Source organism: Cucumis melo, chromosome 3 (assembly GCF_025177605.1).
Source record: "Cucumis melo cultivar AY chromosome 3, USDA_Cmelo_AY_1.0, whole genome shotgun sequence".
Lineage (NCBI taxonomy): Eukaryota > Viridiplantae > Streptophyta > Magnoliopsida > Cucurbitales > Cucurbitaceae > Cucumis > Cucumis melo.
In genome coordinates this window covers 10,802,089-10,817,749 of record NC_066859.1, presented here as the reverse complement: position 1 = coordinate 10,817,749, position 15,661 = coordinate 10,802,089, and the positions used below count along the sequence as shown (strand labels likewise).

At 32.7% G+C, this 15,661-nt stretch overlaps 1 protein-coding gene across 21 annotated transcripts; it reads left to right on the top strand.

Annotated features, from left to right (window-relative positions):
* The first annotated feature begins 1,165 nt into the window (after positions 1-1,165).
* LOC103488684 (uncharacterized) lies at positions 1,166-6,377 on the top strand. 21 transcript variants are annotated; one of them, XR_007819585.1, is made up of 11 exons: positions 1,167-1,421; positions 2,024-2,064; positions 2,186-2,268; positions 2,372-2,479; positions 2,574-2,618; positions 2,966-3,028; positions 3,246-3,323; positions 3,421-3,445; positions 3,924-3,963; positions 4,105-4,159; positions 4,421-4,597. XR_007819585.1 is itself a non-coding variant. In XM_051082612.1 (10 exons), exons 3-9 carry the CDS (start codon positions 2,203-2,205, stop codon positions 5,652-5,654), a joined length of 405 nt encoding a protein of 134 aa, XP_050938569.1. In that variant the 5' UTR covers positions 1,167-1,421; positions 2,024-2,064; positions 2,186-2,202; the 3' UTR covers positions 5,655-5,703; positions 5,875-6,377. The 21 variants fall into 21 exon arrangements, 11 of the variants coding, with proteins under 11 accessions (XP_016900090.2, XP_050938569.1, XP_050938571.1 ...); XR_007819589.1 differs by lacking the exon at positions 4,421-4,597 and adding an exon at positions 3,546-3,599 and having other exon boundaries at positions 4,105-4,139; XR_007819586.1 differs by lacking the exons at positions 3,924-3,963; positions 4,105-4,159; positions 4,421-4,597 and adding exons at positions 5,635-5,794; positions 5,875-6,377.
* Positions 6,378-15,661: the final 9,284 nt, after the last annotated feature.

Genomic DNA, 15,661 nt, shown 5'->3' with positions numbered 1-15,661 from the left:
TGTGTACAATATGTAAACCATCGTGTGGCAAAGGGTGAGTGATTGTTTAGATGGGATAAGTGATCGTGTAATGGAATTTAAATGATTGTTTATATAAACAATTAAGAAACAAAACACTTTTTGAAAATAGACTTTAGTTGGACCAAACTCTCAAGCATTTGCTTAATTTCAGACAGCTCTAGTGCATGCTTTCTAATTGCATCATCCATCTTACAAATTATGGAAATTAATGTTGATAAGTCCTAATGAACTTCCTTAATCTCATAGTTTAGTCTTTTGTAAGATTTTGAATGACTTCATTCTAATTTGGATATGGATCTGAAACGTTTGTTGTTGGTGTTTGGCATAGTTTGATGTTAGTCAACCGCTGTTTGTCTTTTTGTTCCTTGGGGTGATGTTGATAGCAGAAGTAAGCCCACCAACATTTTCATTGGATTGAAGCAGTGGAGATGATGTTGATTGCAAAATATTCAAGTCATCTTGATCAGATGACTGATTGTTCATACCATCAGTAAGAGTATTAGTATTACTGTTGTTACAATCTAGCATTGACTCATCGTCCTCAATATCTATGTTATCATCCCCTTAAATTCGGCTCCCCTTAAAAGCTTTCTCTTGGGGTGATAGCTTTAGTTTAGGTAAGACAACAATTTGTAATGATATAATCAAATAGTCGTTAATACATTAGTTATCAAAGCTAGTCTTAAAATAAAACTAAAAAAAAAAAAAAACACTTAAGGTAAACAATCGTTCACTACAAGATACACTATCATGCATTAAGATAAACGATGATTCACCAAAAGATACAAGATTGTGTACACAAGGTACACGATCATGCACCATAAGGTACATGATCGTGCAATTTTTATAAACAATCGCTCAGAATTTACACTTCCATTTTTTTTTGGAATATATTGTTGAGGTTGTGAACAACTTCACCTCAAGGGATTGCTCCCTTTCTGTTTTTTGTGGTAAGGTGCTTACTTGCACTTGTGAGTGTTTCATAAGCCTACACCTATAGTAGTTAAACACTACAAGAAAATGGGATTTTAATTGCTTTGGAGGATAGCTCTTTTACAATGGGCTATTAAAAAAAAAACAGAGGAGAAATCCCACCGAAAAAAGAAAAAGAAAAAGAGGGAAAAAAAGGGGCAATATGTGTGTTTCCTTTTATTATTATTATTATTTTTTTTTGCATTGCCCTCGTCCGTCTGAAGGGGTTTGAAGAATGAAAGGGGGCGATCTGAAGAACGAAAATCCCTCGTCCCTAGCTTTCACGATCTTTGTTCATCTCTCTACTACCGATAGCCATTCTCGATGACCGTCATTCTACTGACGACGATCGTTCAACCAAAAAATAGAGCAAAAAATCCCTCCCTCTCTCGACGGCTGTTTAACCAACAATGAGGACGTCTCTCCAGGTAATAACGTTCTCCATTTCTCAGATTTCTCTATTTCATTGTTAAGATAGTGATAGTGTCGGTAAGTAACGGTTGAAGTTTGTTCTTGTCGTGAAGAAGAGGCTTAGAGAAACCATTATTAAAATTAAGGTTAAGAAACAGAAAGACCAAAAGTGTTGTTCGACAGTTCACCAACCTTGACTTGCTCTAATCTACCATAATGTGTGCTTTGCAACAAACATAAACACTTAACAACTTGATGTGTTTCTTAAATAAAAATTTCTCTTATGTATGATTGTTTGGGTTTTGTGTAGAACTGATTTGTGAACTTTTTGTTGCTTGTCGGTTGTGTTTTCTGTAATGAAATTTGCCTACAATTTGAATTTTTTGTTGCTTGTCGGTTGTGTTTGCGAAGTCGTACTTTTGCACCTACCCGATATCAACCTTCCTTTGTCTGCTCAGTGCAGTCCATCGTAGCAATGGACTGGCTAAAAATTTCATGGGATGAATTACATATAAAGGAGCATGTTGGAGCTAGTAATTTCACATCTTGTCATATCTACTTGTATTAAATGTATAAACTGATGGCTGATTCTGAATTTTCCCCTTTATTGTTCTTTCAGGCTCATCTGGTACAGTGCATCATGCTGAATGGCATAGATCGGTTAGTCTCTTTCATCTTATCTCTAACTCATGGTTCAACATTCATGTTCAGTTCATAATGTAACAAGTTTCAACAGACAACTTTTAATCTAATAGTTTCATTACCTTGTTTATTTTCTAAGGAGAATGGTTAGTTGGAATGCTAGTTTTCTTTTGGAGCTGTCAGCTTTTGGAGCCATTGCAGAGCCCTCTACCGAATCACTTGGTATAATAAGTATACATATGATACTGCAAAATACTACATTCACTCATTCATATTCCTGAATAAATGTGTAATCATGGGATAATTTTTTGATTGTGTATGTTAGTTTTCCTTTGGGGCAATACCAAATGTGAGGGCCAAAGGGAGAGCATTAGTACGTGTAGCTGACATTCTAAATCATTTGCAAAGAAAGGAACCTGTTAACTCAAATGATGTAAATGTTGAACTAGAAGGCACCCCGTTCTCTCTTTCTTTTCAATTTCCTTTAAAGAATTTATTCAAGGATTGATTTATTCATTTTATTTTAGATGGTTGTGCCAGAGATAAATACACTTATTCTTATGGACAGGGAGGTGAAGTTTCATTGAACTCCATCATATTCGGTTGTGAATGTCATTATGTAACGTGGTTTGATTTGTATATGCTATAATTTTTCTATTATTTTTTGTAATCTATTGATGGGGATATGAAAGTTATATTTATTTCAAAACATGAATGGAGCTGGATGCTAAAGCAATTTCATATATTTATTTGCCCATTCTATTCAACTGCCACTGTTGTTTAGAATTGGATATTTCTAAATTGCATGTGGACATGGTCAACAGTGCTTAGATTCTTTCCAATTTAGGAGTTCCATGGGTGATTAAATTTTACATGTATTAAGGATAATTAACAATAACATTGTTGTTTTTTCTCGAAGGTTCATGTTGAATTAAGGAAATGGCAACTTGGCTGGGTTTTGAATGCCATTGTTTCCCTTTGGGTATGTATGCTTCTTCTTCTTCTCTCTTTCTCTTATGCTTTTGATTCTGATGTTTAAGATCTATTTTTTCTCTTTGGAAAATTGAGTGAAATGTGCTTGATTTGCTTATGATTTTGTTTTTGATTTGTTTGGACTCAAGAACTTATTGAAGATGGATTACTTTTTATGTTGGCTTTTGGAGCCTTGGTTTAATCTGTTAACATCTATGGCTATTCAGCTTGTTGCAGTTCTTGTACCGATTGTTAGAGTGGCCGCTTTTATATGGTGGGCAAGACGCAATATAGATCAAAGCAATGTCAGTCTTTATTAAATCTTTTGCATTTTCAACCTCAAATCTTGAGCTTATGTAACTTCTAAATGACACACTATCACTTCTTGTCTTGCATTTGCAGTTGGAAATAAATTTCAAATATTCAAGTAAGTAATATTCATTTTTATTTTCCTTATATGTAAGAACATTGAATACTGCATAACTTCTTATTCATTTGTGTATTGGTTCTTCCTTTACAAATATGAGGTGGATGACATGTTTGTGAGGGACTTCACCAACAAAACTTCCACCTTTGGACAGGTTTTTGTATATAAGTAATCAGATTACTCATTTCCTACGCAAAGTACGGAAGTTGTTAATTTTGGTTTGTTTTGTTCTTTAACCAAATTTAATCAATTTGGATTTGGTTATTAAGTGGCTTGTGTTTGCTCTTTTTTTGTGCTCCATTACTTTAAGTTTCTTATGAATCTTAGCCCCCAAAGTTTTGACTACTTTTTGGTTCTTGTTGTTTCTGTTTTAATGTTAGTTTTTGTTCTTGTTAGGAGTGTTGGTTTTGGTTTTTCATCTGAACTTAAGTAATTTAGATTTGGTTATTAAGTTTATGGTTTTTTGCTCTAATTTCAGCTGCCGTCAAAGGTTTTGTTAGTTGATGAACCCTATTCAGGTTCTAATGTGCTACTCTTCACTTTACATGACTGTCGCCATGAAATTTTAAATCTCATCTAGTTATCGCCTGTACAAGCATTGGAATGTATTATGAATTTTGTTCCTGAATATGGATCCATTTTTTTTTGTACATGTGCAGCTGTCGAAATAAGATAGTATCGACATTGTAGCCGATGAGCTCTCTTCCTTTGCCTGTAATTCTTAAATTGTTGCAACTAATCTTTGTTGTATGTCGATATTTTGGATGAATTGCTGCAAAAACTTATGAGTGTATGTTTCTTTATAGTTTATCTACGAATTTTATAGCAATGGACTAATTTGTGTTTGGATGAAGTACTTGATAAATGTAGAATGTTAACTCCATTACTCAGGTTGTTCAAGTAGTGGATAGTTCTTTATTAGTTTTATGTTGTCCATATATTTTATGTTTTGTTGATTTTTTTTGTTCAATAAAGGTGATGGCTGGAGGTTGTTGGACAACAAATTGTCAACAAGAGCTAGTGCCTATGACTTAGAATATGCTTTATATGCTTTACAATGATTTTTTAGCTGAATGTATTAATGATTTTTCAGCTAAATGTGTTGCTGTGATATTGGATGTTAAAGTATTATTTAAAGATTTTTTAGCTGAATGTATTGTTGTGAATGGAAATGAATGATATGCCATCCTTTTAAAATTTTGGATGTTAAAGCTGAATGTATTACTGAATGTCTTGCTATGTATGTAGAGAGAATTTCATATATTTACTTCTTCTTAGTAGTCTTTCTTATGCTTCTTAGCACTATTTTCTTAGTCTTTCTTAGTATTCTATTTGCTGGTACATTACCAATTACTATATATTCTTCACAAACTGTCTAAAATATTGTGTAATAGTCTAATTATATGGATCTAATTATACATTGCTGAATGTGTTGCTGTGTATACTCTAATGTTGCTAGAAAATGTGTGAAGAATGAGTATATCCTGGAAAAAATAATGAGATGCATAATGTTGGAAAAAACAATGTGTTAGGTTTCCCAAAAGAACACTAAAATAACCCAACTTATTGGCAGAAAAACAGAGTATCCTCTGTAGGTTTATTTATTTATATTGCCAAATACAGTCATAAGCTTAAAACAAGAAAGAACTTCAAGGAAAAGAAATAACAAATAGCATACCAACATGTAGCCTACCCTAGGGTAACCTTGGCTACAGCAGCCGCCCTCCCAAGTTTATACCAAAAGAAAACCTACCTCCCCAATCCCCAAAAGGTGCTATATATAAGTATTTTCCAACATTCTCTCTCCCTGGGTCCCACACGCACGATCCCTCTTTTTTTTTCCTTTTTCCTCATTCCTGTCCAGCTGAATTACTTTTCTGTCCCTCCTCTTATATGTATGCAATATGGGAGGTCTTACACAATGTTGCTAGCAAATTTGTGAAGAATGAGATGTATACCCTGGGATTTGAATTTAGAAAGAAAAAAAAACAGAATTAAGTATGAATAGTTTATAGACCCTTTAAAGATGTAGGGGAAGGGGTTGTGGAAAAGGAAACATTTAAAGATATTTTTGTTAGTTGTTAGTTTACGATTTGTTAATGTTTATTATGATTGTTTAGAAACATTAGTAGTTTCCAATATAAAAATAATTGACTACATTTTTGTATTTACACATTTATGTAATTTAGGAGTGTATCAACGAAATTGAAAATGAAGGGATAAACACTTCTTCAAAAGATGTCCCAAACGATCAATAAGTAAGGTTCTTGGTCCTGATCGGGATCATATTAAAGCATTTGGATATGGAGTCACTACATCGAAACCAATTGGAACTTCACCTCCAATAAGGTCTTTAATTGTTAATTTCTAATTTTTATAACTTGCTCATTATGCTTAATATTGCATTTTATATTGTTTTGTTGGTATAGAATATTAATAGCAACAATACTCTCCGCAAGTGCACATTGCTAGATTGGGGTGGTACAAGAGAGGTGGTTGCTGAAGGTTGATGGTCCTCAAATGATCCTAAAGTTACTGTTCACCATGTTCCTCTCGGTCCTCATGCTGTTAGAGTTTGGGTGGAACTGCCAAAGAAATCGAAAGACCTAACTCAAAGAGCACATACATTGAGTTTTTGTATGTACATTCTTTAACTATTCACCTCAAGCTAGCCTTTTTAACTAAAATCTTTGTGTATAAACTTAATTATTCATTTAGCTTTTGTTCATAATATTTTTGTTGGTTGATGAAAGAACAATTGTACAAAGCACAAGAATGTGATGACTAAGAATTGTACAAAGCTCTATTACATTTTTGTAACTAATGGATAATATAGGTCGATCATCTGTTGGATTAGGTGATATATTAGTGACTATCTTTTGTGAGAATACTTAACAATAGAAATGGCATTTTGTGCAGGGCATTGTAAATCTTTTGAGTTGTATTTTGTGCAGGGCAATATGTAAGAATCATTTTTGTTACTTGACTTTTTATGTATGAGTCATGAACCATAACATTTGAAATATATTTTCTTCACATAAGTGGGATGATTTTATATGTTGATGTTGGGAATTGAATATTGATGTTTAAAAAAGTTTATTATAGATAAAATAGGTGAAGATACTACTTTATTAAAGCTTTTATCTAAAGGTATGACTAAATGTTTAAACTTGTTAAAAATGCTATTATAAATCATAAATAACAACTTTTACTTGCCATAAAAAGTTTTTCATAGCTCTAACCAAACGCTATCATAAATAATATATATGGAAGAAATGCTATTACAAAGGTTTTTTTTATAGCATTTCTAAAATGCTATCAAAATGCGCACTTTTCATAGCTTTCACAAGATACTAAAAAAGTTTTCATAGTTTTATGAAAACGCTATCATAAATGATATAAATAGAAAATGGCTATTACAAAGTTGTTTTCATAACCTTCACAAAACGCTATCAAAATGCATACTTTTTATTGTTTTGGAAAAATGCTTTAAGAACCCAAACTTTTAATAACGTGGGCTGACACGAATTTTTGTTAAACGTTATAAAATGTCTACGATAGCATTTTTAACGAGCTATCGTAGACCTTTTTTCCTGTAGTGAAAAAATATGTTAATGTTTAATGTTTACTTTGAATTTAATTTAAATATATAAATAAATAAAAATCACTTGAAAAGCAAGCACGTAGCCGTTGATGTTATAGTATGCGACTGCTTCGGAATTTCGTGCTCCCTTTAACTCGTATGCTTCCTTTTTCCCTTGTAGAACTGTCTTCAAACTGTTGAGCAAACGAGTGTAGAAGAAAGTTGACCAATCAAAATTCTTACAAGCTTGTTGGTCATCAACTGTTCCAAAAATATCCATATCGAACTATGTTTTCTTATCCTTCCCCACCACCTCAGTTTTGATAAAGAGAGCTAAGGCTACCTTCGTAGCATCTTCATCATTTGTAAAATTAAACCGTTTGAAGGCTTCCTCAACTTCCAAGCATGTTATCATCTTCTCGTTCTCTAGTCCAAATAGGAGGCTTCGTAGCTGCTTTACGTCATAATCTTTATCCAATGTTACACTGGTTGCCTACCAACCGGTTATGATGTTGAACCCGTTTTAGGTGAAACAAACATTTTTTCCCAAAATAGAAAAATAGATTCCATTTTCCCAGGCTTCTTCAAGTATCTGTATGAGCAAGAAATGATGGATCAATTGGCCATTAAAGACCATGTTCACATCAGCAAAGGACAAATGTTTGTTTTGTGCAACAGCTGCAACTGTTCCTTTGTCAGTTTATCCTTAATAAGAGTGTTAATCTTGTAGACTTGGCATGATACAGTGGTAGGAAAGTATTTGTCCCCAGGTACAACCATCCGAAAAACAATGATCATAGAGTATTTTAGTTATGTACACTATCATTTAGAAAATACTAAGCCATAAACCCTAAAACTGAAATGGAAACCCCTAAATATCGTTTAGAATATGTACATGATCATTTACAATAAGTGACGATGACTTGGACAATTACAATATAAATAAGAAACGACGATAATGTTAAATAACCAATTTCATGTTGTACCTTTTCTCGTAACTAAGATATGAACATTCGATTGTGTTTATCTTAAATCCATTTTTTGTTTTTTGATCTACTTCGGTGTTGTTGCAATGTGTTCAAATGTTTCCTTGTGATGTACAACAAAGATGTTGAAATGTAATTACTTTTAGTTTCATAAATTTTAATCAAATAAATTGATTATAGACAGAAGAACTTACTCTATATATGATTGCACATCAACGGTATTCTCCAAAACATATCGATGAGCTTGATGTAAAAGCTTTCATTCAGCTATGCTAGTAACTCCACTTGACAACGGTTTACCAAGTTCTAAATTGTCAAAATTGTCTCTTAACTTTTGACAACCAAGTCCAATAGGATCTACTCCACATAAAAATTCAGAACAAAATTCAACAGTTTCTTCTAATATATAACCTTCAGCAATACAACCCTCTGGTCGATGTCGATTTCTCACACCATTTTTTATAACCTTCATGAAGTTTTCAAATGGATACATCCATCGTAAATAAATGGGCCCACAAAGTTTCACTTCTCTAATAATAATAACAATAACAACAACAACAACAACAACAACAACAACAACAACAACAACAACAACAACAACAACAACAACAACAACAACAACAACAACAACAACAACAACAACAACAACAACAACAACAACAACAACAACAACAACAACAACAACAACAACAACAACAACAACAACAACAACAACAACAACAACAACAACAACAACAACAACAACAACAACAACAACAACAACAACAACAACAACAACAACAACAACAACAACAACAACAACAACAACAACAACAACAACAACAACAACAACAACAACAACAACAACAACAACAACAACAACAACAACAACAACAACAACAACAACAACAACAACAACAACAACAACAACAACAACAACAACAACAACAACAACAACAACAACAACAACAACAACAACAACAACAACAACAACAACAACAACAACAACAACAACAACAACAACAACAACAACAACAACAACAACAACAACAACAACAACAACAACAACAACAACAACAACAACAACAACAACAACAACAACAACAACAACAACAACAACAACAACAACAACAACAACAACAACAACAACAACAACAACAACAACAACAACAACAACAACAACAACAACAACAACAACAACAACAACAACAACAACAACAACAACAACAACAACAACAACAACAACAACAACAACAACAACAACAACAACAACAACAACAACAACAACAACAACAACAACAACAACAACAACAACAACAACAACAACAACAACAACAACAACAACAACAACAACAACAACAACAACAACAACAACAACAACAACAACAACAACAACAACAACAACAACAACAACAACAACAACAACAACAACAACAACAACAACAACAACAACAACAACAACAACAACAACAACAACAACAACAACAACAACAACAACAACAACAACAACAACAACAACAACAACAACAACAACAACAACAACAACAACAACAACAACAACAACAACAACAACAACAACAACAACAACAACAACAACAACAACAACAACAACAACAACAACAACAACAACAACAACAACACAACATAATCAAATAAAAATCTTTACCTTTTATATTGTCAATTTGCACTATAGATATCTCCTAAATAAAATTAAAAACTAAATATCCTAATTCCTGCATTAGCATCATAACCTTTAAATAATCATGAAATGCAAAAGAAAATGACAACAAGAAATTAAAGATTGACCAAATTTCACTGAAGATTCACAAAAGAAATATTCTCTAACAGTAATTGAATATAATACAAAAAGGAAAAAGATAAAATTCAGATAGAATAGAACTTCAAATTTCGAATTCTAACCAAAATATCAGCAGAATGCAAGGAGCTATTACTAATCAGCAAATTCACAAAAAAGAAGAGAAGTACCAGCGAGGAAGGCGAAGATTAGAGGGTTGGTTGAAAGAGAAGATTTAGGGAGAGAATGGTGTTCAGAGAATCGTCATGGTTCGAAGTTGAATTGTTGTGGGTCACCGTCGAAGTGTTATGGGTCATCGTCGTAGTGTCGTGGGTCACAATCGGAGTCTGTATGGCGGCTATCCAAAAATGGAGAGAATAACGTACAGATGGAGCGCAGCGACAGCTGGTGGAGATCGTATGGCTGTGGTCGCGGTTGGTAGAGAGATTGCGTGGGTTGTGGTAGGCGGCTGGTGGAGATTGTGTGGACTGTTTGGTCGATGACTGGTGAAGATAGAGAGACATAAAGATGAAGAAGGAGAGTACATTGAGGGGATTGAGGGTTTTGGGAGAGAAAGGGAGAGATGAAGGGTTTGGAGGGAAACTTTAAATAAATTCATTTTTAATAAAGTAATTTATTTTAATAAGTTCATTTTAGTAACTTTATTTTAATAAGTTTGTTTTAATAACTTTTAATAAGTTTGTTTTAATAACTTTATTTTAATAAATTTCCTTTAATAAGTTTATTTAATGGAAGGAGAGAAATAAAAAAGTATTTTGGGGTTTTTTCAAAAATATAACAAAGTGGTAAAATATTTACACCGTATAGAACAATTCCAAAAACGGAAAAGGCCCACGGGCCAACAATAAAAAATACCCAAAATGCTTTGTCAACCACGTCGTCAACAACGCGCGTAATATATCTAGTACACGATCGTTTAGATTTGACTATTGTTTGGTACACAATTGTTTCGATTTGGTCATTTAAATTTGGATAGCCAAATCTAAACGATTTATTTTTTCAATTTTATCGTTTAATTTGGTTACACAATCGTTTAGATTTTGTTATAGGGTCATTTAGATTTAGTCGTTTAGATTTGGCTACACAAACGTTTAAATTTGGAACCAAATCTAAACGATTTTTTTTAAAATTTGGTACACAATCATTTAGATTTGTTTACACGATGGTCATTTAGATTTGGCTAAATGATCTTTTTAAATTTTTGGTAGATGATGGTTTATTTTTTTTCAAGATTCTTTATACACAATCTTTTAGATTTGGTTACCCTAATCTAAACAACGTAAGGAAAAGAAGAAAGACGATGGAAAGAAATCGTAAGCAAGAAAAATGAAGAAAGATGAGAGAAAGAAATCAGATTTGGTTTACCCAAACCTAAACAACATAAAAAAAGGAGAAAAGAAGAAAAATGATGGAAAGAAATCGCAACATAAAAAAGAAGAGGAAAGGAAGAAAAACAATATAAAAAAATCGCAAACACGGAAGGGCAAACTTGGAAAATTTTAAAAATGGCTAACTTTATGGAGTTTGTTATATTTACGAAAATTTATCGAGTGGTTTTCTTTTAAATTTTATACTTTTATACTTTTATACTTGTCATTTTCAAAACATTAATTTTCAAAATGTCAAATAAATTTTTTAACTATACTCGACGTTATTTCCACGTCAAGCAAATGTCAACTATACCTAACGCGAAATAAACATCAAGTAAAATCGATATTATACTTGACGCTAAAAAACCGTCAAGTAAAATCTTCACTATACTTGACGAAATACAAAACATCAAGTAAAAGCTAACGTAAAATAATTCAAAAAATTTGGTGAAAATTGTGTCTTCTTCAAATTATAATTGACGTTTTCTTCGCATCAAGTAAATGTTTGCAATACTTAATGTGAAAAAAACGTCAAGTAAAATGTCTTTTATACTTGACACGAAAAAAACATCAAGTAAAGGCTAACGTAAAATAGTTCGAAAAACTCTGCAAAAACTGCTTTTTTTATACTATACTTGACGTTTTTCCTTTAAAATGGTCAATACTTGGTGTTTTTTTAACAAAAACATCAAGTATGTAAAAGTAGCTAGTGTCAAGTAAAGTAGATTTTGTAGTAGTATGGTAGCGCTTCCATAAGTTATAAAGAATCCTAAAGAGTTATTCATTAAAAAAAAAAACTTATAAGCGAAAAGAATTTTGGAAACTTCGACAGGAAACTGAATTTTGGAAACTTCGACAGGAAACTATGTTTATGGTCAAATATGTTAATTGTCCAAGTATACTATTTTATTTATACAAGATGAGGTGAATGTTGGAATTTATGTCCTAAAACTCGTAGTTTCTAGTTAAATTATATGCTAATCAATAAAGTGGTTATTGAAGACTTGTTAGTGAAATTAGAATACTATAATCTAAAATCCAATAAACTAAGATCTAAAAGTTATCTAGTGTAGACTTGAACTTTATTAGAGACATAAACATGGATCAAGTTCAAGTATATAGGTCATTAGGTCCATAAACAATGATCTATAGGTCCAATTGGTTCTCTTGCTAACTCATATGGAATTAACTTAGAACAATATGGTGGAATAGTTCGAATTATTCGAATTAAGTAAAGAGAGAGAAACTAACTAACATATGTGATATAATTGTCAGTTATCAATTTTAGATAGAGCTTTATGTTTAAATGTGATTGATGGAAATGGTCAAAGTTGTAAAAAGTAAAAATGTTGACTTTTGACTTTGAAAAGTCAAACTTTGACTCGCTTCATATTCAAATGTGATATGAATTTTGAAAAAATGAATGCGGATTTATACTCGGGAGGTTAGATTTAGTCAAGATGGACAAAATGGTAAAAAGTCAAAATGTTGACTTTTGACTTGAAAAGTCAAAGTTTGACCTTTACTAGAATGGTCAAATAACTATTTTGCCCCTTGACTAAAGTTAGTGGAAAAATCCAACATTTTTTTCCTTGACTAAAGTTCAAGAGACTTCAAAGGTGATGTTTTCATTAATCCTAATTTAGTTTTAATTAAGACTTCATATGCATGCTAATCTCTAAAGTTGCTTAGATGCAATTAGAGTATTTTTTTTTTTTTTTGATTCTTACTTCCGCTGAATTTGTATGTTTTCCATAAGTGAACAGATGAAAAAGTTTTAAGGATAGTTTAAGAAAGGAGATTCATATGCTATTGTTGTTACCACTGAATGGATGGTGTTGTTAAACATATAGATACTATTATAAAAGTTACGAAGAACTTGTTTGAGAAAAATGCTGAAAATAATTTAAAGGGTGCTCGAATAGCTAATCTTTCAAGCTTATCATATGAAATATCTAATGGCTGATTTAACCTTAGAGTTTGATGTTTGTCAAAATAGATTTCTTTTCAACCTATCACACCACTTTAGGATTATATCGTAAAGGAGCAAGTGTTTAAGTAACAAGGTGACGTCGAAGTGAGTTCAAAGGCAATGGACAATTTTCTCACGTATGTTATTTATGTGGTAAAAGCAAGGTAGTTTTTGCTATCTGGCTTATGTAATAAATGCCCAAGTCAAGAGCTTAACTCGATAACATTCCTATGGCACAAGGGTTTTCATAATATATTCCAAATGAAATACAAGGGAGATTGAGCTCTTTATGTATTCAATATTGGTATAGCAACAATCCCTCCGCATCATACAAAATAACTCCAACAAAGCCAAGGGAGTTAAAGGCTCACTGTAGAACTTGTGAGTAAGGGTTCTATGTAGTCTAGTGTTTCTCCTTAGGAGCACTAGTTGGGTGCAGTACTAGTCTTGAGTTGCTAAGAAGAAGATGACATCTTAAGAGTAAGTATTGATTAGTGATAGTTGGACAAGGTAACAATCTATAATAATTATTTGTTGCCATGCATTAGCGATTTGTTTGCTCAACTAAAATATACCTATGTGATTGCTAAGATCGAGTTGAGATTAAGTTATTATCAATTAAGATGATAGCTTAATTTTGGAGTTAATTTAGATCAAACCACAACTAGGGGTTACGTTTAATTCAAGAACTTTTGTAAGCGAAGGAGTTTAGTTGTTTCTCAACTACTGGAATGCCTTAGAATTAGGCAAAAGAAAATTTATTTGAAAATCTCTTGGTCTTGATAACTAAAATATTTAAATTGGATTAGATATATGTTGATGTATCTAGTTTAAATAGATCCTTTCCTGGAATCTTAGAGGTTTGGATGAAAGGTCTGTGAGGAAGGTGCTTATGCAAGGAAAATCCAAATATTGTTGGGTTAATGGAAACCAAAAGAAGTTCATTTTTTCGTAGGAGAACCGCTAGTATTTGGAAGAGTAGGTGATTGTAGTGGTAAGTCCTTGGGATGGTTAAAGGCAATTTTTTTTTCATTTCAATCTCATTCCTTAATAGGAAGGTGAAAAGTCTTGGGTCTCGAGGGTTTATGACCCTTGTGAGGACTAGAGGGAGAGAAGGCTTCCAATCGAAGGATCACTAGTTCCATGATAGTGTTTAATAAGTTCATCCATGACAGTAAATTATTTGGCCCTTCTTTGATTAGTGAGAATGAGAAGTATACTTGTTCTATATGGTCGTAACTAGAATCGATACGTTCTTACTATCCGGGGATTGGATTGATAGGTTAGGTAGTACGAAAATGTATAGAACTTTGAAGAAGCACTATTGATGGCAAGTGTGAAACGTGAAATTGCTAAATACATGGCTATGTGTTTAATTTGTTAGCAAGTTAAACCTGAATGTGAGAGACCTAGAATTCTTGTTAGCAATCAAAACCCGATACCCACATCTTTTCATTTATCACTTCAACCGAATTCAAAAGACGAAATTCTTAAAAATGAGGTAGTAACTTGTAAACTCTCATTCCATTCACCTTTTATTTATATTAATATTTCCTAAGTTGTAGAAAAACGAGTTTAAATCCAATTGTCAATTCTTTAAGGTTGAATTGTGTTAATGAGAAAATGGAACAAATTTAGTTTGGTAAACGACATGAAAATTTTGAAGTGTTGAAAAGAAGGAAACTAAGGGCAAAAAGTAAGTTTATTTTGAAGTGAGGGCCATTTTGGTTATATAAGTATTATTAATATTCTTCAAAATAAATTAAAATAAAAGAAAGAAAGAAAGAGAGTCCTTTTCTTCCTTGGACCTAGCCCCCCTCCTTCTCGAAAGTTCTTGTCATCGTCCCTCTCTATCTCTCCCTCATACTTTAATGAATCCCAATCAATGCTCTTACGTCTCTCTCCATCGTGCATCAGCCACGACACATTCCAGTCATGGCATGACTCACCGATGCCAACCTTAGTTGTCAAAGGACGACTACGCCCACATTAAACCTTCATAGTCACGCAGGTCTAGCAATCCTACACCTCGTCGCCTTCCTAGGTCATCGTGATTCGAGCCGCACCATCACTTAATTTTAGATGAGTTGCACCGCCGTGTTTCTCTCAATATTACTCGATTTTGGCTGCTAAAAATTAGAACCTCAACGTCGGGTCTCTCTCTTGTGTTACTTGGTTGTTGGTACAACTCGATCTTGCTGTCAATAGTTCAATCTTGGAGTTTCAGTAAGGATTTGCTCATTTTAGATGGGTTCCTTGAAGTTTTTTGAATACCCATTAAGTTTCGGCTTTGTTTTTGCAATACCTATTACATTTTGTTGTTAGATATCGAGTCTTTAGAGATTTTAGCCGTTGTCCAACTTTTTGGAAGCTCGAAATTGGGTCTTTTACGCATAACTTGGATAAGATTCTAAGCTTTTATGAAGTGGGTCTTAAGTACCCATCTAATTTTAGTAAATATCAAATAACCCATGATGTTGGATGCTTGATTTCGAATTTAGAAGGTAATT